This window comes from Filobasidium floriforme (genome assembly GCF_021052385.1).
Source record: "Filobasidium floriforme strain CBS 6241 chromosome Unknown HD553scaffold_3, whole genome shotgun sequence".
NCBI classification, from domain to species: Eukaryota; Fungi; Basidiomycota; class Tremellomycetes; order Filobasidiales; family Filobasidiaceae; genus Filobasidium; species Filobasidium floriforme.
Window position 1 is genome coordinate 889,268 of NW_025763624.1, and position 21,642 is coordinate 910,909.

The window sequence follows — 21,642 nt, forward strand, 5'->3', positions numbered from 1 at the left end:
AGAGACGGCAAGGGAACACGGGCGCAGGGCAAGGGCGAGGGCCTCGAGGGCAGCGCTTACTAATACCGGACACGAGGACCTCTGATGATCAACAAGACTAGCAGCTAGCAGCAACATCAGCAACAATCATCGAGGGCAAGGGCAATCCTGACCAAGACAAGGCTGAGTGAGATACGAGCCGCGGTACAACCATTGAGAAGGAGTTTCAGCTGGACAACAACAGCGGAGGTGACAGCTGAAACCAGATCCAACCATGGCGATATGATGATTTGGGTGACGACCCATCGATCCATACCATCTCCTGAAACGCCATGCGACGGCCTTCAACACCGTACTGACTGTGTTAATTGCTGGGCTGCCATGGACCTCGCAAAGGATGTCCTCGATCTTTTGATCGCTTGCAACACCGCTGCGGATCCCGAAAGCAACAGAGAAATTAGCTTCCGAGAATGGGATGCAATCACAACAACAGGGAGCGAGGCACGCACGTGACACCCGCCCACAGAGACCGGTCCTCCCGCCCGCCGCTACTTCCGGCCCGTTTCCTCTGGTGATCTTATAATGCATATACGTTATCTCGACATTCAGGGTGCGAGCCAGATATCTTGAGCGAAAGTCTCGAGGTTGCGACATCTATCAAGATCACTCAGGTCGATGTCCTTTCGACCTTGATCGTCTCCCCTTCGCAGTCCACGCAGCAACATGAATTCCGACCCATCCGTAAGTCGATCTTCCTATGGTAGTGTCTCTTTGCATCGCCCACGATGCTGATCATAGCGCTGAATTCATCACTTCAGTACCCCATCCTCGCCGATTTTATCGACAAATTCCCTCTACAAGCCGGATGTATCTATTCTACATACACGGATCTAGCGTTGTGTGAGTGCAACTGAATGCGACGACGATGCCTTTTCGAGAACCTCGCCAACTTGAAGTCCCGGTGCAGCACAACAATGGGAAGAGATCAGGCTGCATGAACTGGGAGACTCTGGCTGGGGCGTACTGTTCGGTCGCAAGACCACCGAGGTGAGTACGAGGCTCGCACAGCTGCCCGACAAAAAATGTTCTGATAATGAAACGGACTACCAGGACTCGACGAGGATGGTGCTTCCTCTTCATTTTCACGCCAACAACCTTACGCCCAAAGCGCTCAAGACGATATACAAGCTGCTCAATCAGTTGTCCGTAGCCGATCTGCCTCCCATCCTTCCGTCACCTCACGACGACGGTGACGAGGCTGCCGAGGACGACAAAGAAGAAGACGCCACCCAGGACACTCTGGACACCAAGACCATCTATATTTCGATCGTCACGCCCGATTCATCAGTGGTATATTACAAGTTGACTCAAGGCATCAAGAAGCCAGACGACATCCCGGACGAGTAATCTACCAAGGTTACCTGCAAGGCGATATCCTGGTGGTTTTCTTGGGATGGGGCTGTCGTTCTGGAGTGGCTCCGGTCGAGATAAAGTGGTCATGCCGTCGCAGTCGGTCGTCAAAGGTCGTCATCGCCCATACGAGGCGGTGGTAAGGTCGTCAATGCGCCATCGAGACAGCTCCTGAGCTTCTTGTTCCGGGCGCCCTTTCGAAGGGGAGGAAAACGGCACAGGTCGCGGTCGAGGCGAACACAATAGCCGAGCATATCAGCGGCAAGGATTGTTGTCTGGCGAGAAGACTCCCGGCGACGATGGGTGCCGCAATACCGGCTCTGTTTTAGTATCAGTAATAGATAACGATCAGCTTGTCGATCACATCAGTGCCTCTCGGTCTCGCGTCGGTTCACATTCGGCTCGAGGCTGCTAAGAATCCGACTGCTGTACCACGAAGCGATGTCTATGGATGATGCAATGATACTTGGATCAGTTTCACGGGTCAAGAGCAGCGATAGGTAATTTACGCACCGTGAACGTTTCTGGAGTCATGCCGTCTGAGAATGCAGAGAAATCTTCAGCTCGATTGCAGGTAAGTAGTCTGAACTCGAGCTTTCAGCGACCCACACAAGATCGCATACATCGTCACAGCAGCATTCGATAGCATGCAAGTGGAGAGCACCTCTGCCCACCTGGACGTGGTCTGACTGAAGATCAAGCACATGCACGCCGTCAAGACGGTGGACAGCGCCAGACTTTTGCGACGACCCAGTCTCGTCTCGATGAGCCAGCCACCAAACTGCCAGGAAAGCGGATATTAGCTCAATCATCAAGGGCGATTTGAAAGACCGCTCTCACGATTGAGCCGGGAATGCCAGCGATAGAAAACCTGGATGTCGGATGAAGGTGAGACAAGGTCGATGAATTCTCACAAAGAGAAACATGGCTCACCAGACGTATTCGAGAAGAGCGTCGTACAGTCCTTTGCCTGCATCCCGTGACCGCTGTTCCAATACAGTCGGCAGCCAAACGTTGAACCTGCAGTCAAGCGCGGCGAGTATTTCGCGTCAATTGCTTTGTCGATGGAGCAATCATCGACTCTCACTCACATTCCGTAAGCAAGCGCCATTGTCATCCATATGAAAACCATTAAGAAAAAGGTCAGGCGCCATTGTGCGCCAAAGAGGACGGCGAAACGTGCTCCCCAATCGTCGAGCCCGGTCATCAATCGTTCTTTGAAACTGATATAACCTTCTTTCCGAGCAAGACCCCTCTCCTCCTCATCGTCTGAGTGCGGTTCTTCTCCTTCCTCTTCTATGCTCGCGCGTTTGACGCCGTCGACAGAATGGCGAAGTTGGGTTGGCGTGCGGCGCCCATCGGATCCTTCCCAATCTGGTTGTCCCAATTCTTCGCTCGGGGTGAAGAAAGGGTTTCTGGGCTTCCCCGGTGGATTACTGGAACTGAGGGACGAACTGAGTTTGTGTCCGTACAAGGGCGTGTTCTTTGTTTCCAATCTCGCGCTGCTAGTCATTCTCGCATGCGGTGGGGGCGTATGGGCGATCTCGACCGGACGCCGGTCCACGGTAGGCGCTTCAAACAAGACGATCGGGACGTTGGCCATTCGTTTGAGAGATCCTTCGCCGCCGACTGAAGGAGTAAAGTCGACCAGCTTGTTATAGTGTGCAATCTTGCCGAGTACCTTGGCGCACTCTTCTTTTCGACGACTCGCAACGAGATACCTGGGTGATTCGTGTAGCCTGAACGCAGCCGATCGAGCGATTACCATGGCAAAGTCCTAGAAAAGGAAATACCTCTGTCAGCCCAAGGGAAGCTTGAGCGCATCGAACCAAAGACGACTGACCAGCAGAGCCAAGACAAACAGCATCTTTTTCCATCCGTCATTCGCTCCCCCATCAACATCACACCCTTCGGCCTGAGCGCACGAGGCTCCGGGCAATACGAGCAGCCCGATCACACTTGACATGACGGCTCCAAATGCGAAAAAGGTGGAAAGACTGGTCAAGAGGTACTGTTTGCTTATGGGGAGGTTTTCTTGGTGTTGCAAGGCGAAGATCAGTTTGGGGTGATAGACAGGCTAGGATCAAGCGAGCCTACCTAGAAAGAGCGTGCCGTCGCTGCCGTGAGCAAGAAAAATATCAACATCTCGCTCATAGCGACACAGGTCATGACAACTCACGTCGGCATCGAACCTCCTACAGCGGTCCCGACGGCGAACATCCATATGCAAAGTGACCCGAAGCTCGACGAGTAGGAGGCTCCCAGGTTGAAGATGCCGGTGAGGAGAATGGTCGCGTGGTATGGCAACGTTCGACCGGTCGAATCGGCGATGCTTCCCCACGAATACGCTCCGACAGCCATTCCTGCCTTTGGGCAAGTATGGGTTAGCTTGCAAGCAGCCGCATTACGAAAAAGCCGGAAAGCGTACCATCGCCGAGGCGGATAAGAGCGAGGTATCTGTAGAGCTCAAATTATAGTGTATCTGAACACGAGGCAGGATGACTGCGATGCACTGTACGAGTTTCGTTGTCAGCGCTGTGGATTGGAGTGGGTACGTGTGTTCAGATGGCATGCATCCAGCTCACCTGAAGCGTCGCATTGTCCGAGAGCCAGCCTAGCCCGCACAAGCACATCAGGCGCAGATGGTACGAGCCGAAACCGATAGCGTTCAGATCATCTTCCAAGAGCTCTGTATGATCGACTGCCGCCTTGTCGCGTCTCTTGAGCAGGGTCTGCTGTGCTTCGATGCCGTTTAGAGAGACCGCTCGTTGGTGCTGCGGTCGCGAGGCGGTCGACATGTTCCAGAGGGCAAGAAGGTGGAGCCACGGATGACGATAGCATGCGAGTCAGGCGAAGGCCTTGTATAGTGGATGAGGATAGCAAGGTATCGGTGGAGGGAGTCGACAGGACTCGATCTCTTTGGGTTGTTTCGAGGTCGAGCGAGCAGCGACCTTCCTTTGTATTTGAGAGAGATTGCCGAGGTTGATCTTCGGCCACCGCCCCAGTTCGGGGGGATTTTGCATCCGCTCAGCCAGCCTGATCACGTGATAGGATCTCCCCCGGGGTTGAGCGAGATTTCGAGAAGGGCAAAGGCTGACAAGGGTGAGCTAGCAAAAGGTTGATAGCTGGTAGTGGTGGTGGCGGTGGCACATCTCGGTCTGCACAACAATATAGCTATTCATATTTCACAGCAGCAGTTATGGCGCCCGGAAGTACTGGGGACGCTCGTTTCGCACGCCTCGAAACGGATCCTCGTTTCAGGCGACCCAAGAAGAAGCAGCTCAAGGTCGAGATCGATGATCGATTCAAAGAGATCATTCAGGGAGACGAATTTGCGGAAGAGACCCGCGGTAAAGGATCACGAAAGAGCGGTGAGCGTTTAGCAGGAAACCTATCTCCTTTTGTGCTCTAAGCTGAGAGTCACCCGTTCGGTCTCGACGTCAGACAAATACGGTCGACCTTTGGCGAAATCGCATCATGCCGACCAGTTGAAGCAGTTCTACCGCCTTCGTTCACCTTCTCCGTCTGCCGAGGGTGACAAACAGGACGGACAATTCGTCGACTATGCTCGAGGTGAAGGACTGCTCGAGTCTTCAGGCTCGGAAGATGAAGACGAAGATGAAGCGGAAGATTCGGACGAGGAAGAGGTCGTCGAGATGGGCGCGTTCAAGAAAAAGGCCATTCCCGGTCAGGTGGCCGAGGAGTCTGACGAAGATGACCAGGAAAGCGATGACGAAGATAACCTCAACGTCGACTTGTCCGAGGGTAGCGATGATGAGGCTGCACCCACCAAGTCTACCAAGGTCGATGCTGAATCGGCTTTCCCGGACGAACAAGACGTTCAGGCAGAGGAAGAGGACGAAATCATCGACTTTACTCGGCGCTTCGCTGTCGTCAACATGGATTGGGACAACATGCGCGCTATCGACCTCTACACGGTCTTTTCTTCGATGCTCTCCTCGGCTCAACAACCTCAAGGTTCTTCCCGCCGTCGAGCGGATCCCTCGACTCCTGTTCCTACGGGCAAGCTGCTGAAGGTGACCATCTACCCGAGTGAATTCGGCAAGGAGAGAATGGCCAAGGAGGAAGCCGAGGGCCCTGCTGCAGATGTGTTTACTGCGCCCGCCCGTTCGGAAGGACAGCGAGGCAAGGGCAAGGGGAAACAGGTCGAGCTTCGACCGGGCAACCCTAAGCCCAAAGGCGGTCGTCGTCAGCAGCCCGTCGAAGAAGAGATGGATGAGAGCGACTTTGACGAAGATGAGGAAGAGGAGGAATATGACGAGGACGCCAGCGAAGGTGATCTCGACCTCGAGGAGGACGATGAGCTGGATGGGGGATCCGACGCTGACGAAGGGCTATCCGAGGCGGATGGCAGCATCGACGACGTTTTGGGACGGGTTCGGTATGATTCCGAGCCTGACGATATGGATTCAATCGAGGGAGATGGCGAGATTGACATGGACAAGCTGCGAAATTATCAGCTGGAGCGACTTCGGTAGGTAGCCGCCAGTCTTATCCGATGCACGACACCATTACCTCGTGCTGACTTTCGCCTTTGAACAGTTACTATTATGCCATTGTCGAGTTCTCTGACGTCAGCGCGGCTACCTACATCTACCGGGAGGTAAACGGGACCGAGTTTGAGAGGACGGCCAATGTCTTTGATATCAGCTTCGTTCCCGATGACATGGATTTCGATGAAGACTACCACGAGGTGGCGACCGAGGAAGCCAAAGGTTACAAGGGGAATGACTTCGTGACCGATGTAAGAGGAGCCGGTATTGACAATCAACCATAATCAAATAGGCTGATTCGCTCGCGGTTCCTCTTTGCAGGCGCTGAGACACTCGAACGTAAAACTCACGTGGGACCAGGACGACCCAAACCGAACCAAGGTCCTTCGAAGAACGCTCACTCGAGCAGAAATCGAGGAGGACGATTTCAAAGCGTACCTAGCTAGTTCCAGCGAGGACGAAGAGGACGAAGTCGTAGCGAAAGCAGGCGAAGATATCGAGGACGCCAAAGCGAAGCGCCGCAAGGCCAAGGCAAACGCGGCCAAGCTGCGTGAAATGCTGCTGAAGGGAGGCGACGATGACGAGGATGTGTGGGGCAAGGGTTCCCGAGGTCTACCTGATATGCAAGACTCGGATGACAAGGCCAACGGTGACATGGAGATCACGTTCAAAGCGGGACTTTCCGGCGCAGTCGGTAAAGATGACGACCTGGAGAATCTGACGACGCTCGAAAAGTACCAACGCCGAATGAAGGAAAAGAAGGACCGAAAGAAGGAGAAACGAGAACTCAAAGCCGGTAGCCGAGCGGACGACAATGCCGAAAAAGTGCCTGCCGAAGAGGATGACTTTTTCGGCGGTGAGGAGGAGGAGGTGTCCCAAGCGATCACGCCCAAGGCGAAGACGGGAAAAAGAGACGCAACGACGAAGCGGAAGGACGAAACTCAGAAGTCGGTCAAGCCCAATCAGACCAAAGATCTCTCTGCCAGTCTCGCGTCTGCTGTCGACGAGGCCAAGCATTTCTCCATGTCGGATATCGTCAAGGCAGAAAAGGCGGAAAACAAAAAGAAGCGCAAGCGCTCAAGAAAAGACAAGACGGAGAGGGAGGTCGAGCTGGGAGACGAAACCTTCAAGGTGGATGTCAAGGATGACAGGTTTAAGGCTCTGTTCGAAGAGCCTGAGTTTGCGATTGACCCGTCGAACCCTCAGTAAGTCGAAAAAGAGTCCGATCTGCTTCATCTCACGTCCTTAACTTGCGTTTGATTATTCTCCTTCAGTTTCGTCAAGACAAAGAACATGTCTGAATTGCTCTCAGAAGGGACCAGACGTCGAAAGAGCAAGACCAGCGCGCCCATCGAACCTCTGGCACCGGTTCGCAAGTCAGACGGCGAGCCCAAAGGCCAGTCTTTGCAGGATCTGGTGGCGAAGGTGAAACAGTCAGCTAGTGGATCTACAGAAGGCGGTGGGCAAGGACCCAAGAGGAAGCGTCGCAGACATTAGATCACGGATGTATTGTGCATATCGCAGCAGTTTGGTCCATTATCACATCTTTCACGTGTGGGAGATGCGATCGCTGCATGACGAATATGGATCGGGTGATCGACATCACCAACTTGAGCCGCCTCAACTTTGTTGCGACAAGTCAACCGTCGTCTCCAGAAGCTCCTTTTTAGCATCTGAGTTGGCAGCTCATCTGCTCGATTGTCATGCCCGATCGAACTAGTCACACGATACAAGAAGCTCATCACGAGTTTGAGGAGACCGTGCAAGAATGGTTGGATTCGATGCAGCTCGATTCACGGACAGAGGCTATCGTCTCCGAGATGCAGAGCTTGGCTGCCATATACCCAGACTCATGCAAGATGATGATACCACCAACAGAGACGAAAGCGAGATGCAGTATACCAGAACCGGGACGGCTCATGAGATACGAGCTTTTCCTGCCTTTATTCGACCCTTCCGAGTGGGATGCACTGCTCGCGACCCTGCCCGGCGATCGAAGAACCGCTACGGATTTGCCAATCGTGCAGCTACTCGTGACAGTGGGTAGATGAAATCGCAGGAACTGTACTATCGACTCTTAATGAATCGGATCTAAGCTCTTGATCTAATGGCTACTATAGTTGAGTCCCGAATACCCGGAAACTTCACCCCCTCAGTTAGTATGCGCCCCGCTAGACCAGGATCAATCGTCCTGATCTGAATTACGAACTATCATAGACTACAACTAGGCGGAAAGTATATAGGCAAGTGAGTTCATGCGTAATGTCGCCGGTAGAAGGGAGACTATGACTGATTTTACCCTTGTCGCAGTTATACGATAGATATTGCACTATGTGAGCTTACTTCTGCTGCACTAATAACTTGAGCTTTCAAATTGACAAGCAGTCTAGTCGGAGAGGTGACCAAGATTTTCCTGAGCCAGCACGGACCTGCGTTTGTAGCTGGTGCACCATGTGTGTTCGACGGTACAGAACACGTACTATCAAGCACAAAGGATTGGTATACCCGCCAAGTCATGGAGGACGCAAGTGGTGAGAAGGTACGGGAGATGGAGCGGGAGGAAAGAGTCTCGGCTGCCACATCCATACGCAAAGACGATGACCTAGGCGAAGCGAAACAACCCAGAACGAACGGCTCTGCAACAGCTCGAGCTACTTTACCGGCCAATACGTAAGTGTCGGCACCAGGGCGTATACACAAATTAGCGGATGTTCGTAGATACTGATAGCAAGCAGGTGAATAGGATCATATACAGCTCCGAGCCTATTACGGTGTCAGTATCGTTGTCTGTCCAAAAGGTTACCTCGACCAACAATCCGTTCCTGCCAATCCTAGTTCTCGCTCTGTTTTCATCGGGCATGCCGTAGCAATTTCTGACCCAGCGGAAGTCTCGCCGGTCCTGGACTATCTGCTGAATGACAAGTCACGAAAGCTTGCGAAAGCAACCCACCCCTTGATCTTCGCATATCGAGTCGTTCGGAAAGCCCAAGCCGGTCATGATGCGGTCGTCATTGCCGGTACGTGCATTGATCATTGATGTAAGATCGCCGGTCGGTTTTCTCATGATGACTTCTTTCAGACAATGACGACGATGGAGAATCGGCTGCTGGCGGTCGTTTGGCTCATCTGCTACAAATTCTAGAGCTGGAAAGTAAGCCTAACAAACATGAGTACCACCGACAAAAAGCCACTTGCCTGATCCATCTGCTTTATAGATGTTCTGGTGATTGTCAGCCGTTGGGTGAGTAAATCCTGTCAACTTATTCCAAATACAAAAGCACTAACGGGGTCTGTGCGGCTCGTAGTATGGAGGGTAAGCGGATGAAGATCGCGACGAGTGAATTCACACTGATGTCCTGCTCAATAGCACACTGCTTGGGGCCGAGCGCTTCAAACTCATCAATCAAGCGGCGAAAGATGCCCTGGAGCTTGGGGGCTTTCTCGGCAAAACCGCGACGAGCAAGAGAATGAAGTAATGCTCTCTGGTCGTGAATATATATATGGCATGCTCTGATGACATGATGGTAAAACTGTTTGGCGAAAACATCCCCGTATGCCAAAAGCTAGGATCATCGGCGTGCTCGACCCTTGCTTGCCCCTCCCTTCCCGGCCCCTTTGCCGCCCTTTTTGCTGGGTCTTGCGTTCTTCGCTCTTCTCTATGGACGCCAGAAGACTGATGAGTCCACCGCGGCGCAAAATTTCAGATTTCTCCCGCGGTGCACATACCTGTTCTTGAACCTTTCTGTCACGGCGAATCGCGTTGACATCGCGCAATTCCGATCGTGCTTTCTGGCCAGCATAGCCAGTCTTGGGGCCGGGTGCACCATCGGCTTCTGCCGCCTTCTCTGCTTTCTTTTTCTGCATGTAGACCTTCTTTTCGTATGTGGTGGATTTGGGATCCAGGGGTTTCGCTTCGTAACTGTTGTTGTGTCGATATTTGTTCATTCCGGTAGAACCTTGTCCGCGGGCGTGATCGCCTTCCGCATCCCCGACCTTGGGAATGACGACACGCTTCTTGGCTTTCCACTCGTCAAAGCGACCGCTTCGGAAGGAAGCCGGAAGACGAGCTCCGCTCTCGGTCTTGACCAGCTTCTTGTTGTCGGATCCAGTTCCATCTCCCTGAACGAACTTTTTCTTCTTTCGGTCCCAGGTCAGTTGGCTGAATCCCTGCCTTCGCGCAACAACACCATCGTCGCCGGCCAGATCGAATGTAGCGTTGCGCGCTTGCTCTACAAAGGACTGTCCGTCTTTGAGCGAATACCTGTCGACCAACATGTCTGTCAGTTTGAGAACCCGTACACGTGGCGTTGCAAATCTGAACTCGCCCTCTATCAGCTGCGGCCCCAGACTGGTAGTGCGACATGTAGAACTGGTCGTCCTTGAAATCAGTAGGGGTGGGTTTGGTCTTTTCAAACACGGTCTGAAGAGCCAAGATGTTAGTTTAAAACGATCCACGAGACTGGCTCGACGATTCTTACCTCCAATTGATCCTCGTCTGCCTCCGACATGTCGACATCGCTATCCATCTGATCGGGTACTGGTGCGTCGGCCAGATGGGGCACTCGGCTTTCACCGAGCGCAGACTCTCCCTTGTCACCTTCAATCTGCGCTTTTCGCCTCTTAACAACCTGGTCGAGCGTCTTGCGTCGCCCCTTCATAATCTCGGCAGCGACAGAAGATTTACCTCGAGTTCCCATCTCAAAGACAGTCTCGGCAGGTTGGAAATTCGTCACACGGCTCAAGAAAGCTTTTCTTGCGGCAGCCATATCTGCCGAGTCCGGGTTACCGTCGCTTTTGTATCGTTCGATCGAGAGTTGCTCGTAGATTGGATGAACCTTGTTCTCTGCAGTCAGGCTGCCTTGAAGCGGCCAGGCCGGATCCTTGACCATGGCCTTGGAACGGCGATAGCTTTCCTGACTGGCTTTACCCTGACTCCTCTCGTACATGGCCTGACCCTTTCTGACGACCTCTTTGAGAACTTTCAGGTTGGGAGCTCGTTCCATCAACGTCGTCGAAACGTGCTCATTTTCCGTGTCAAGAGAGTCGCGCGGAAGGGGTCCTAGCACGAGACCCGAGGTGTACTCGGCCTCATCTCCTGTGAAGCCTGTCGGCGGTACTAACGGCCGGCCAAGGAAGAGTTGTAGATCCAATAGGTAAGGTAGTTCGGCGGTGGTCACAAACGACCAGGCCCAACCTTTTCGTCCTGCTCGAGCCGTTCGTCCGACTCGGTGCACGAAAACTCTCGATCCCGTGGGAAAGTCGTAGTTGATGACGTTCTCCATGATGGGAATGTCGATACCACGAGCAGCGACATCCGTGACAACAAGCAAATTGGTGTAACCCCGACGGAAGCTGTCCATCTGGAACTTTCGCGCGGTCTGGTCAAGGGAACCATAGATGTGCGATGTCGTGTACCCAGCCACCTGCAGCAAGGTGGTCAGGTATTCGACATGATGCTTGGTGGCGGCAAAGATAATGGCTTGATGAGAAGCCATGATTCTTCGAACAGAATGCTCCTTGCTCTTCTTGAAGCGCTTCTTGGATGCCTCGCCATCTTCGTCCTCGTCCTCGTGTTGCAATCGGCTAACACCTTGCTGATCGACCGGTACCTTGATGACCTCTTTCAAGAGACTCAAGAGTGCAGCCTCCTTGTCGGCTGGCTTCACGGAGAAGAACGCCATTCTTAGGTCCGTGCTGATCTTGCTTTCGGCGTCGAGACGGATCAATTTCGGGTTGGTCAGACCTGCCCTAGCGAATTCTACGAGCGACTTGGGTAGCGTCGCGGAAAACAGCAAAGTTTGTCGGGTAGGCGGTAACCGGTGTAAGATCTCGTGCAGTTGCACTTCGAATCCCATCTCGAAAAGCCGATCGGCCTCGTCAAAGACGACGTACTCGATCGAACGCAAGTCGAGGTTCATCTCGACGATCAGATGCAGTAGACGACCGGGCGTGGCGATGATAACGTCGGGATTGTTGGCGATCATCGAGAACTGCTCGTCCAACCCCTCCCCTCCTACGACCAGACCCCAACGCAGATCCTGAGTCTTGGAAAGGGCATCTTCACCTTCGTCCGATTCCTCGTCGTCACCGGCATGTCGCGATGCCTTGGATTGCTTGAATCCCCTTGCCATTTCTTTTCCCACTCGCAGAATCTGTACTGCCAACTCTCTTCCCGGGCAGAGAATCAGCGCTCTAGGTCCGAATTTGGAAGAGTGACGAGCACCAAAGCGCTGCAGGAGGGGAATCATGTAGGCCAACGTCTTTCCCGACCCTGTCCGGGCCATCCCGACCAGATCTCGTGGAGGGGACGCGATGGCCGAAGGAATAGCGGCACGTTGAATGGGCGTAGGTGTCTTGTAGCCTCGTTGAAGTAGCGATTTCAGAAGAGGGGGGGCCAGGCCTGTTTGGGAAAAGGCGAGCAAGAGGAATATCAGCACGACGTATCCGCATAAAACCTCGGATTGATAGACTCGCCCATGCTTTGCCAACTACCACCTCCCGTAAGTCCCTTGGTTTCCTTCTCCTTGCCCTTTCCCTTGGCAGCGTGAGCTTTGACGGCGGACATGCCGTCTTGCTTCAGCTTTGAACCCATCATGTTGGCGATCTCGGCCTCTTCCTCGTCCGTTCCATACCCGTCATCTTTGCCTGCTTGCCTGGCCATAGACGATCCTCCAGCAAGCATGGACGAGAAATCTTTTGCGCTCGCCTCGTCGTCATCCGAGTCCAGGCCTCCTCGACCGGTCGCTCGTACGACCTCGTAATCGTCGTCTTGGTCTTCCTGCATAAAGTCGAGCTTGCGTTTGCCCCCCGCAGCGGGACTTTTGCTCCTATCGGAACCCCTACTGATTCTTGGTGCCATCTTTTGAAAAAGCTATGTCGAGTCGCTATGAAGATCAGGATGATGAGCGGGCGGGTGAAGGTGATCGAAGTGTAATGACTAGCTGATACTACAATCACAACCTCAAGGACCGTACTCAAAGTTGTGTTCTCAAGTCACGTGATGGTGGGTTTCCTCGGAAGTATATCATCTCATCATTTACTTCCGGTCGATCACGTTGACGTAAGTCCCTTGCGGAGGATGCCGATGTTGCTCTCTCTCTCTCTCTGTTCTCTTCGCAACCTCGCTCTCCTCTGTACAACAACGATCTCACGCACCCTGCACAGCGTTCGTTCAGCACAGCAGTAGAGACACACACACGTTTCAAGAATCTCGCAGATCGCACCGTATCATGGGCCAGGTGAGCCCGGTAGATACCCTTCGTTGACGCAACGAGGTTGATGACAACGACGGCATTGCCTTGATAGTCACGGAAATTGCCACACCAGTTCAACTTTGCCGGCAATGGATTCGCGACGCCATCAGACCGGTCATTGTCTTCGAACCTAAGCCCCCTCTCTGCTTTCGCTCCCGGTCTCATGGGCGAGAGCCCCATCGCTGGTTCCTCGAAAAGACCTCCTCTGGATCAGGATACACCCACGAAAAGGATCAAGCTCCGACAGACGTCCGGTAGTTTACATTTTCCCGGCGAGAGTCGCGACGATCAGCGCAACGTCTTCAAACCTTTAGGAACGGGATCTGAAGAGGTTCCCAAAACTATTTCTTCGAGATCTCGAACTACCTATAGCCTAGCCCGGTTACCTATGCCGATCAAGTCGGAGGATGAAGGCAATCTACCGCTCAAACAATTCCCGCTAGGTGTCATCGCTCGCGCTCAGACGCCTCTGCTAGGAACGGACAGACCTTCTCTTGCGATCGAAGGCAAGTCCCCGAGCGAGGACCCGTTGTACGACAGCGAAGACGAGGCGGACCGCAAACCTTGTCATCCAAGGATGAGCGAGTGAGTCGCGACATCAATCCGCGTTCACGAGATTCGAAAGGTTGACGTCGGCCTTTTCAATACAGTCTACCTTCATTGTCGGCTCAGTTTTCGAGATTAGCGGCCAAGCAAAGGTCTTCGGCCATGTTGTTTCACGCCAACCTTGCCCAGAGCCGAGCTCCGTTAGGTCTTCGAGGACCGATCATGCCGATGGTCACCAAGAATCCTCAAATCAGCTCGGCGACCTTTTGCCTGGAAATCGTCTCGGTCGCTTCACACTATGGTTCCAACCCGGTCTTCTTGGCTCGAAGCACTTCGAGAACGCGCGAAAACACCAAGATCACTCAAGCCGCTCAGGCCGCTCACGAGATGTACTTGATCTTCTCACCCGATGAGTCCGTGCGAGACGGCTCGGCCTCGGTGACCCCGGCTACGATCGCAACTACGCTGCCTCAAGGCGAGACTCGAACCATTTTGGCAAATGTCTGGGATCCAGAACCCCTCAGGTTAGGGATCACCCTGTTCGACCGGGAAGTCTGGTTGTGTTCCCGCTTCCTCCTCTCGATCGATCCGCCACACCTCACCATGTCCCGATAGATTGTCCTTTTGCACATCTACGCACATCTATGAGCAAGCCTTGTTGGCAGTTTCGGCTCCGGTATACAACTTTTGTAACGCAAGAAACACACTGAGTACCATCACTACGATGCCGAAAATGGTGCATGCAGCTGCACACAGCTTTCTTCGCCCGTACCACGGTTCGCTCAACAAGCAATAGTAACACGCAGCCGGGAACTAAGGTCGAGGTACAGGTTAGCATATCAAATTCCTGTCGCGTTTTCGGCCAGCAGTAAGCTCACCAGGAAGGCTAAGGCCGTGGCGCTTAGGCCACCGGTCAACTCCAGCACTGTAATGAATAGGTCGATCAGTCGGGCCAGATCTGTAGCCACGATAGCATCCCAACTCACCGATGCCAAGATCGCACGTTGTCATAGAGACAAGCATTGCTGAGAAGACCAGACCGGTTGTCACCAACCAGTGACGTGTGTAATTGAACGGCCTTTCCAGAAGGTTCTCAATGACCTAGTGACCATAGCATACATTGTTCATTTAGGTCAGCATAAAAAAAAGGGAAGCGCTAGTTGTTAGATGTAAGACTTACCTCTCTACAGACAAAGACTTCGAGCGGAAGAGTCGTGAACATGTTCAACCCAAAGCACAGTCGAGCGATGTTGATGACGGCATCATCCTATAAGTCACGAAAGGCCAACTGCAATGAGCCATCTCAACGAATTCTCGAGCTCGATGTAAAACTGTACCTCATCGAAGCAATTCAATATGTTGCCTGGATCAGTCGGTAGTAAGCGATGTGAGACTTAGCTTCCTTTTAAATTGGACCTCACCCTGTGTTTTATCCGTGAAGACCACGTATCCCGAGATTGATAGGATCAGACAACAAATCAAGCTCGTCAACGTGGAGATATGTGTGACGGCAGAGAACCTGATCAAAGCATCCGAAATCAACGAGAGTCGAAGCTAGACCCAGTGTGTATGTCAGACGTACCGATCCAGCGTAGGTCTCTCGAGGCTTCCATAAATCAGCATAGAATTGTGATGACATACATACTGTTCAGAGCAGCACATCGTCAGCTCATGGGCCTGGGCGACGTGAGAAATCTCAACTGACCGCAAAGCTGATAACACCGATGGCCTCGAACACTTTGGGGCCAATCACTGTGAAGACGTGTGCTCGGGAGCCTTTCAGTTCAGGGTCCACTTGAGGGCCCCTGATGACGACGGACAAAACGATGACAAGCATTGACAAGACAGCTAGTCAGAAACTTATGTTCAGCAGTGCAACGGGTAGAGGCATATTGAGCGAGCTCGTACCTAAACTGGAAGCCTTTGCTAATTTACTGATATCCCGATATAGCGAAAGAGGGTAGGCTACACCACCGATCGCCAGTGCGATGATGAACTGTCGATTAACGAGCATGGCACCGAGAGCAGTCTCTCGCACAGGCTGAGGCAGGAGCGAAGCTAGCACGTGTGGAATAGTATCACCTGTGGAGGATGTCGCCTTCGTTAGATAGGCTTCCTTCAAACAGGCGAGGGATCCTTGAACTTGCCAATGATAACGCCTATGTGCGTTTGTTATACAGACCATAAGCGATAGCTTCGCGCCACGAAGGTCATCTACGTACCGCAGGCTGCCATTCCTCCACAGGCGAATACGAATTGAAAGGTTGACACCGCGATTTGACCCGGGCGACCGAAGCAGTATTCCATGATCTATGGTTACTGGGTATTCAACCTTCCTGCATGTGACTGTATGTATAGGCGAGGAACTATGCATACCCCCATGTAGGATGATGTGCCGGACAACTTTGAATTGATGACAATCAGGCGTATTGTCCTGCTTGCGACGCGATGAGTCAATCTGTATATGGCAGTCCCGCTTCACCCACTCACCAATCCGTAACTCCACAAAGCACAACGAGCAAAAATATGCCCGTAAAGAAGCCTGCCTCGGCAATAGCTAGGGGCAACCCTGGAGATTGTAATAACCACTTCACCCATTCAGCATGGTCCAAGACCATGCACCATCCATGGCAATTTTTCGACATACCAATTATACCGGCGCCGATGATGCTGTTCGACATGTTGGCTATACCCGCTGCCAAACCGCTCCTGCCAGAAACTTGGACAGACTCCTCGCGAGAGGCATCCAGAAGGTGGAGATTTGACGCATCATCACCATCTATACCATGGCCGGAGCGAAGAAGCGGGAGTTCCACATCGCTCTCGTCGCGGCTCCGCGTGGAAGTCATTCGAGCAATCAAATCCGTATCTTGGGAGGACCGCACTGAATGAGCTACTAGATCTCCGTGCGTCTTTTGCCATGACGCTCGCTCGATAAAGCAGCGGGACTCCCAATCTCTCCGATTTCTTCGTTATGCTGGCTGGGTGTGCACACGATTTCTAACGGTGCTGGGGTACGTAAGATCAAGCGGACAATCCCGGAGATATCACGTGATGATCTCGAGAGCTGGCTGCTTTAGCCACGTCATGCACGTCATCGATTCCCTCTCCAGTGGCCAGTGGTGATAGTTGCGTGACGCGTCGTTCATCGCTGATCGCTCGGCCGTGAGAAAGCTCGCACGTAAACGCGTCTCGCCATGCAAAGATGACAACATGACACCCTTTCTCTCTAGCATCATGTATGAACAGTACTGGTCGAGCTGATCGCTCACAACATCATAGATCATACCATATATTACCCTGAACTTTCATCCGATCGCTCATCATTCAGGAATTCGAGCTCTACCAGAAACAATCAATCACCAACAAATCTCAGGTAAACTATCTGTCTTAACGCTAGAGGCATGAGAACGTGGCTTATTATGGATATTCGCGCAATAGATTATCCGCTATGCCCAAAGCAGTTGCAGAGAAACGAGGGGGAGGCAAGGCAAAGAAAGATCCGAATGCTCCGAAGAGGTAGGTTGGGTCTGATTTGCTAAAATGATTACTTGTTGACGCGCAATCGCAGAGGATTATCTGCTTTCATGTTCTATTCGACCGCTCAACGGGAGAATGTCAAGAAGAACAATCCTGGGATCTCATTTGGTACGGGCTCTTCGGGTTTTCACGAATTACAATACGCTTAGAAGTCTGCTTATAGGTGAAATCGGAAAGCAATTGGGCCAGCAATGGAGGGAGATGACCGCCCAGGAGAAGGCAGTAAGTGCACGTCAAACCCTAACGAGGGAAGTCACTAATATTGCACACCTCTTCCTCGAAGCCTTATGAGAAACAGGCAGCCGCGGACAAGGAACGAGCTGAAAGAGAAAAGAAACAGTATGAAGGAGGTGTTCCGGCGAAGAAGCCGACCTCGAAAAAAGCTGCTGCTCCGTATGTTTCCCGGATACGTCATGCATGCCCGTGGTTGATAATCGTCGCTCATTACTGCCTGCGATCCTTAGCGTTCCGGAAGACGACGACGACGACGAAGATGACGAATGAACCACTTGAGACTAAGATTACGGTGCTGTCGGATATCGCTTCACCCACCATACGCTACTTCCCATTTTCGTTTTCGACCTTCCTCTTTAAAATCGTTTGTGTCCAGTCTATCCTGTTGTTGCTTTGAGATCCCTCCCGTTTCTTTCCAGATTTACGTGCCTGGCATTGTCAACATGTCTATCAAGGCCTCGTTTATTATCATCGCGCCGTTTAGTTATCAGGCTAGCCCACTAAAATCGTATAAATATGCCCACCGAACAAAAGCGATCTTGTTACTGCCTGTAGATAGGTTCGAGCCGAGCGAAAGTATCTGGCACGATCGTCGATCGGATTGATCGTTTGGTAATGATGATGACAGCATACGGTCGCATGTCCGGTGAGAGTCGGATGAAGACGGACCACATAGACAGAATGAACAGAGAGATCGATTGTCCGAGCAGCGACGCACAATATTTGCTTAGTCTCATCATCCGATAGGCAGGAATTGCAAGTCATGGGGGCCAGAAAGTACCGGACAGAAATCGGGCAGAGGGTTGGGACTCTGATAGGCTTAGCGACAGTGATCATCCACTCAGCTCGGAGTATCGGAGGACATGCGAGCTAGTGGATCGGATATGACCGAACGAACGATCGGGATGATAGGCAAATGCACGAACAAAAGATCCTCTTTGCAAATTATGAACAAAAGAATCAGCACGTTTACAATACACAACGAATCTGACGGACAAAGGAACGGACGCTTGACTAAACTAATCATCTCATGCATCTCATTTCTAATGAGCTAATGATGTAATGATCGTACGTAATGAGCCAATGACGAAAGAATTCGATACGAACAAAAGACTGCTGGGCCAGTCCCGCGCAGGCATGCGGCCCGCGCCGTTCTCGAGAACAAAAGGCGACGGATTGCGACGATATGGATGGACACGCTTTGTTCCTACTCTATTGTCAAAATCGCTATTGTGCTGTTTGTGTGCGCTACTTCTGAACTGATTGGGGCCAGCATTGCCCTTGTTCTCCATCGGTTGCGCAAACAAAAGCAGCATCGGGACGTGCTGAACAAAAAGAATTGCAGCTGCGCAGTGTTCGGTCCGAGAATCATCTTTTCCATTGCTGCCTATTGTTCTGTCTTCGCTGACCTGTATAAGTAGCTGAGGATCGTCGCCATATTCGCTGTACAAGATAGGGTTAGAAGATACTCACCTCATCATCTTCACTCACACACACACTTACCCACCCAACTCACAAATCAATACTCTCACGCTCCCTTACAATGGACGCCTTCACCGCCACCTTCACTTCTTCCATCTCCAAGACCGAGACTACTCCCGTCAACGAGGAGATGGCCGCCAGGTGGTCCGGAATCGGACCCGGTGTCTGTGTCGTCGCCAACAAGCCTCCCGTCAACGAGGAGATGGCCGCCAGGTGGTCCGGAATCGGACCCGGTGTCTGTGTCATCGCTTAAGCAACGCTTGACTGTAAGCATTTCGGCAGCGGCCAATCAATCACACAAGCGACCGCTAATCATTCGCATATCGCAGCAGTTGTCCGCTGAACGGATGGATGGATGGGATTGGCAGATGATGGCAGAGGGATTACGCAATGTTGGATGTATATATTTAGTGACATGATCGATGCATCAAGTCTCGCCGCCTTAGATTCGCAGTGCCTCAAGTATCGAAACTGCTGCAGCGCTGTTTTTAGACGTTCGCTTGAGTTCGGCCTCATCAACGGATTCCCTCGCCGTGATCAAGATGCATCTACATCCAGTTGCTGCCAAACATGCTGTGCTAGGATGTAAACTTCACTTGGCTGCTACGCTTCGAAAGGGTATCGGGTTGCGTATGTGGCACGGACATTATACAGAGACCCAGAGGGAACACGTCATTCTCGCAAAACAAACAGATGATTAAGATGCACTTCGAGACGTTCGATATTGGTCGGCAAGTCCGCAGCGCCTGAACGCAAGTTTAATCAGAGTCCGCTGATCATGCTTTGCGCAGTATGGACGTACTCAATCAAGGTGTCATGCACCAGCTTGTATGTCCAGACATTCCCGCGAAGCCGTTTGACGTCGACCGAAAGTAGACCTGGAAGGTTTCGCAATCGCGTCAATTCCACAGAGAATCGTATCTCGTCGCCTTGATCGATGCTGTTCGAAGACCCCTCGTGAGCGGTGCGGCCCAAAACAACGTAACCGGAATACTGACCCTTGGTTCCGCGTAGTGTCTCCTTTGCGCGGACTCAGAATCGACGAACTACCGTTGACAATCGCTTGCGCGACGTCCATGAGTGGAGTCGATGATTTACCGGTGGCTCCTTGTTGGGCTTGATGAGAACTAGCCCTCCTTGCCAACAAAGTCCGTAAGCCTGTTGGCTGTACGGGAATACGTTCATCGCTTCTTCCAACTGTGGGTCCCAGCATTTGCTGTTTGCAGGACAGACTCGGCATTGGTAAGTCGACCACATTAGGAAATTTCTGGTACTCACGGTTCGATTGCCCTGATCTAAAGGGCCAGTCTTGCTAGAAATCTCCAAATTGGTTTTTAAACGCACGCAACGTAGCTTGGCATCGCCGTCTTTCTTTGCGTCGATCCCCATGTCAAGAAGAGCCTTGTAAACGTTGTCCATGATCGTTGCGGGATCCAATGTCGTCAGAGTGGCTTGATCGACTACTCCAGTGTGGTAGCGTAGCATGCCTTCTTGCAAGGCCGCGAATGCACCCTGGCCCTCCGTAGGCTGTACCGAGTGCCTCTCTGGATTTGCAGATACCACTGAAGCAGGTGAAAGTAGACTTGTAGTCGAGGATTTCGCCACCCCTTCTGGAATCAAGAAGCGTTCCCGCGAATGGGGCAGGGTGTGGCCCGCCTCGACACGTAAAGACGCAGCAGAAGGTACCATTACACCCGGCGAAAGGAGACCGTCGTCGTGCGGGCTGTTCGAAGCGTAGGACGACCTGGATATGCCTGAGTGGGCTGAGTGGTTCGTATGAACTGCACGGGCAGAGCCTTTCCGTCTAAACCAATCCATGACCCTCTTAGCTGCTGAGCTCGAGGCACTCTTTCGGTGTTGCGTTATGATCGCTTCTGCAGGGCGCTTGTCTGTGTAGCAAATGGTGTTTTAAGGGGATATGCCGCACATCTCGGAGTTTGCAGAAGGATACTGACTGTACTCGATCATCCCAGGGGGGTCCATGCGGTCTGCCTCCACTACACTGAGTTCATTAGCTTTGCTCTCCGAGTTTCCTGTGAAGAGGGATATGAGTGCGGATAATCAGCGTCGTGTATGAGTTTGAAGTGATCGAAGGATCATGAAGCACGTACCAAGAGGAGATGGCGAGATTGATGTCCCCTTCGGAGTGTGTTCCGTCTGAGCCGAGTGCGGTAGCGGTCGTGTCGGATCATGTGCTACAGCTGCAGTGACATGCTCGTCGGTATTCCTTGTGTATGGCGTATTTTGAGCGGACGAGTCGAGCATACCAGCGGGCAGAACGATCATTGGGGGTGCGGCTGGCTTTGTGTCGACAATTTTACTCGCCAACACCGATGGCACGCCTGAAGTCTGAACCTCGCCGTATGGGCGACCATCAACGGACCGGTCACCAGAATCGATGACAGGCAGTGTCTGAAGACAAGCCGAATTGACATCCAACGCCTTAATCGGTGTAGACCCTTGTATCGCCATAGACGGATCGTTGATCTCTGGTCCCTCTTCAAACGGCCTAGTTGGTATATCCAGGCGTCGCACGATACCGGTATGAGACTCCCGCTGTTCGTCCCTGCACGGTAATGAGTATTCAACCTGTATGGTATGTCGATTGTTTTGCTTGGTGAGGTGACCTGTACCATCTGACGAACTAGCAACCGGGAGTGCAGTCTTAGCGGGTAGATTCCCCG

General features: G+C 52.4%; 9 protein-coding genes across 9 annotated transcripts; 5 read left to right on the forward strand and 4 right to left on the reverse strand.

Moving 5' to 3' along the window:
• Positions 1-702: 702 nt before the first annotated feature.
• Positions 703-1,570, forward strand: HD553DRAFT_365308 (tRNA intron endonuclease; the record flags this gene model as incomplete). The annotated part of the gene is made up of 4 exons (XM_046184069.1): positions 703-720; positions 798-879; positions 947-1,026; positions 1,090-1,570. The coding sequence occupies 4 exons, from the start codon at positions 703-705 to the stop codon at positions 1,384-1,386; spliced, it is 477 nt and encodes a 158-aa protein (XP_046039301.1). The 3' UTR covers positions 1,387-1,570.
• HD553DRAFT_160547 (putative membrane transporter) lies at positions 1,462-4,321 on the reverse strand. Its single transcript, XM_046176826.1, has 12 exons — positions 3,975-4,321; positions 3,818-3,901; positions 3,569-3,756; positions 3,487-3,506; positions 3,233-3,423; positions 2,481-3,166; positions 2,323-2,409; positions 2,230-2,260; positions 1,999-2,170; positions 1,903-1,928; positions 1,785-1,834; positions 1,462-1,709 (listed from the first exon to the last, which is right to left on the reverse strand). The coding sequence occupies exons 1-12, from the start codon at positions 4,185-4,187 to the stop codon at positions 1,538-1,540; spliced, it is 1,920 nt and encodes a 639-aa protein (XP_046039302.1). The 5' UTR covers positions 4,188-4,321; the 3' UTR covers positions 1,462-1,537.
• Positions 4,322-4,528: 207 nt separating this feature from the next.
• Positions 4,529-7,536, forward strand: HD553DRAFT_160640 (uncharacterized protein). Its single transcript, XM_046176827.1, has 5 exons — positions 4,529-4,760; positions 4,834-5,884; positions 5,953-6,154; positions 6,225-7,108; positions 7,178-7,536. Exons 1-5 carry the CDS (start codon positions 4,589-4,591, stop codon positions 7,398-7,400), a joined length of 2,532 nt encoding a protein of 843 aa, XP_046039303.1. The 5' UTR covers positions 4,529-4,588; the 3' UTR covers positions 7,401-7,536.
• Positions 7,537-7,606: 70 nt separating this feature from the next.
• On the forward strand, positions 7,607-9,220 carry HD553DRAFT_339475 (ribosomal protein S5 domain 2-type protein; the record flags this gene model as incomplete). The annotated part of the gene is made up of 10 exons (XM_046182447.1): positions 7,607-7,942; positions 8,024-8,058; positions 8,121-8,150; positions 8,214-8,236; positions 8,294-8,573; positions 8,647-8,676; positions 8,739-8,920; positions 8,983-9,054; positions 9,119-9,144; positions 9,209-9,220. 10 exons carry the CDS (start codon positions 7,607-7,609, stop codon positions 9,218-9,220), a joined length of 1,026 nt encoding a protein of 341 aa, XP_046039304.1.
• Positions 9,221-9,472: 252 nt separating this feature from the next.
• On the reverse strand, positions 9,473-12,762 carry HD553DRAFT_327895 (P-loop containing nucleoside triphosphate hydrolase protein; the record flags this gene model as incomplete). The annotated part of the gene is made up of 5 exons (XM_046181843.1): positions 9,473-9,559; positions 9,630-10,164; positions 10,229-10,323; positions 10,382-12,303; positions 12,378-12,762. 5 exons carry the CDS (start codon positions 12,760-12,762, stop codon positions 9,473-9,475), a joined length of 3,024 nt encoding a protein of 1,007 aa, XP_046039305.1.
• A 280-nt stretch (positions 12,763-13,042) lies between these two features.
• Positions 13,043-14,425, forward strand: HD553DRAFT_160947 (uncharacterized protein). The gene is made up of 2 exons (XM_046176828.1): positions 13,043-13,741; positions 13,807-14,425. The coding sequence occupies exons 1-2, from the start codon at positions 13,320-13,322 to the stop codon at positions 14,315-14,317; spliced, it is 933 nt and encodes a 310-aa protein (XP_046039306.1). The 5' UTR covers positions 13,043-13,319; the 3' UTR covers positions 14,318-14,425.
• On the reverse strand, positions 14,345-16,551 carry HD553DRAFT_268079 (transmembrane amino acid transporter protein-domain-containing protein; the record flags this gene model as incomplete). Its single annotated transcript, XM_046177559.1, has 13 exons — positions 14,345-14,515; positions 14,581-14,627; positions 14,689-14,803; positions 14,883-14,969; positions 15,040-15,065; positions 15,124-15,221; positions 15,285-15,346; positions 15,408-15,550; positions 15,611-15,814; positions 15,925-16,012; positions 16,079-16,136; positions 16,193-16,271; positions 16,350-16,551. 13 exons carry the CDS (start codon positions 16,549-16,551, stop codon positions 14,345-14,347), a joined length of 1,380 nt encoding a protein of 459 aa, XP_046039307.1.
• Positions 16,552-16,923: 372 nt separating this feature from the next.
• On the forward strand, positions 16,924-18,225 carry HD553DRAFT_333792 (high mobility group box domain-containing protein). The gene is made up of 6 exons (XM_046182117.1): positions 16,924-17,078; positions 17,144-17,221; positions 17,274-17,350; positions 17,406-17,464; positions 17,526-17,635; positions 17,707-18,225. Exons 2-6 carry the CDS (start codon positions 17,154-17,156, stop codon positions 17,744-17,746), a joined length of 354 nt encoding a protein of 117 aa, XP_046039308.1. The 5' UTR covers positions 16,924-17,078; positions 17,144-17,153; the 3' UTR covers positions 17,747-18,225.
• A 1,177-nt stretch (positions 18,226-19,402) lies between these two features.
• HD553DRAFT_161090 (uncharacterized protein) lies at positions 19,403-21,597 on the reverse strand. The gene is made up of 9 exons (XM_046176829.1): positions 21,592-21,597; positions 21,226-21,524; positions 21,070-21,159; positions 20,914-20,991; positions 20,237-20,847; positions 20,057-20,174; positions 19,761-19,836; positions 19,604-19,704; positions 19,403-19,531 (listed from the first exon to the last, which is right to left on the reverse strand). Exons 2-8 carry the CDS (start codon positions 21,428-21,430, stop codon positions 19,656-19,658), a joined length of 1,227 nt encoding a protein of 408 aa, XP_046039309.1. The 5' UTR covers positions 21,431-21,524; positions 21,592-21,597; the 3' UTR covers positions 19,403-19,531; positions 19,604-19,655.
• Between the last annotated feature and the right edge of the window lie 45 nt (positions 21,598-21,642).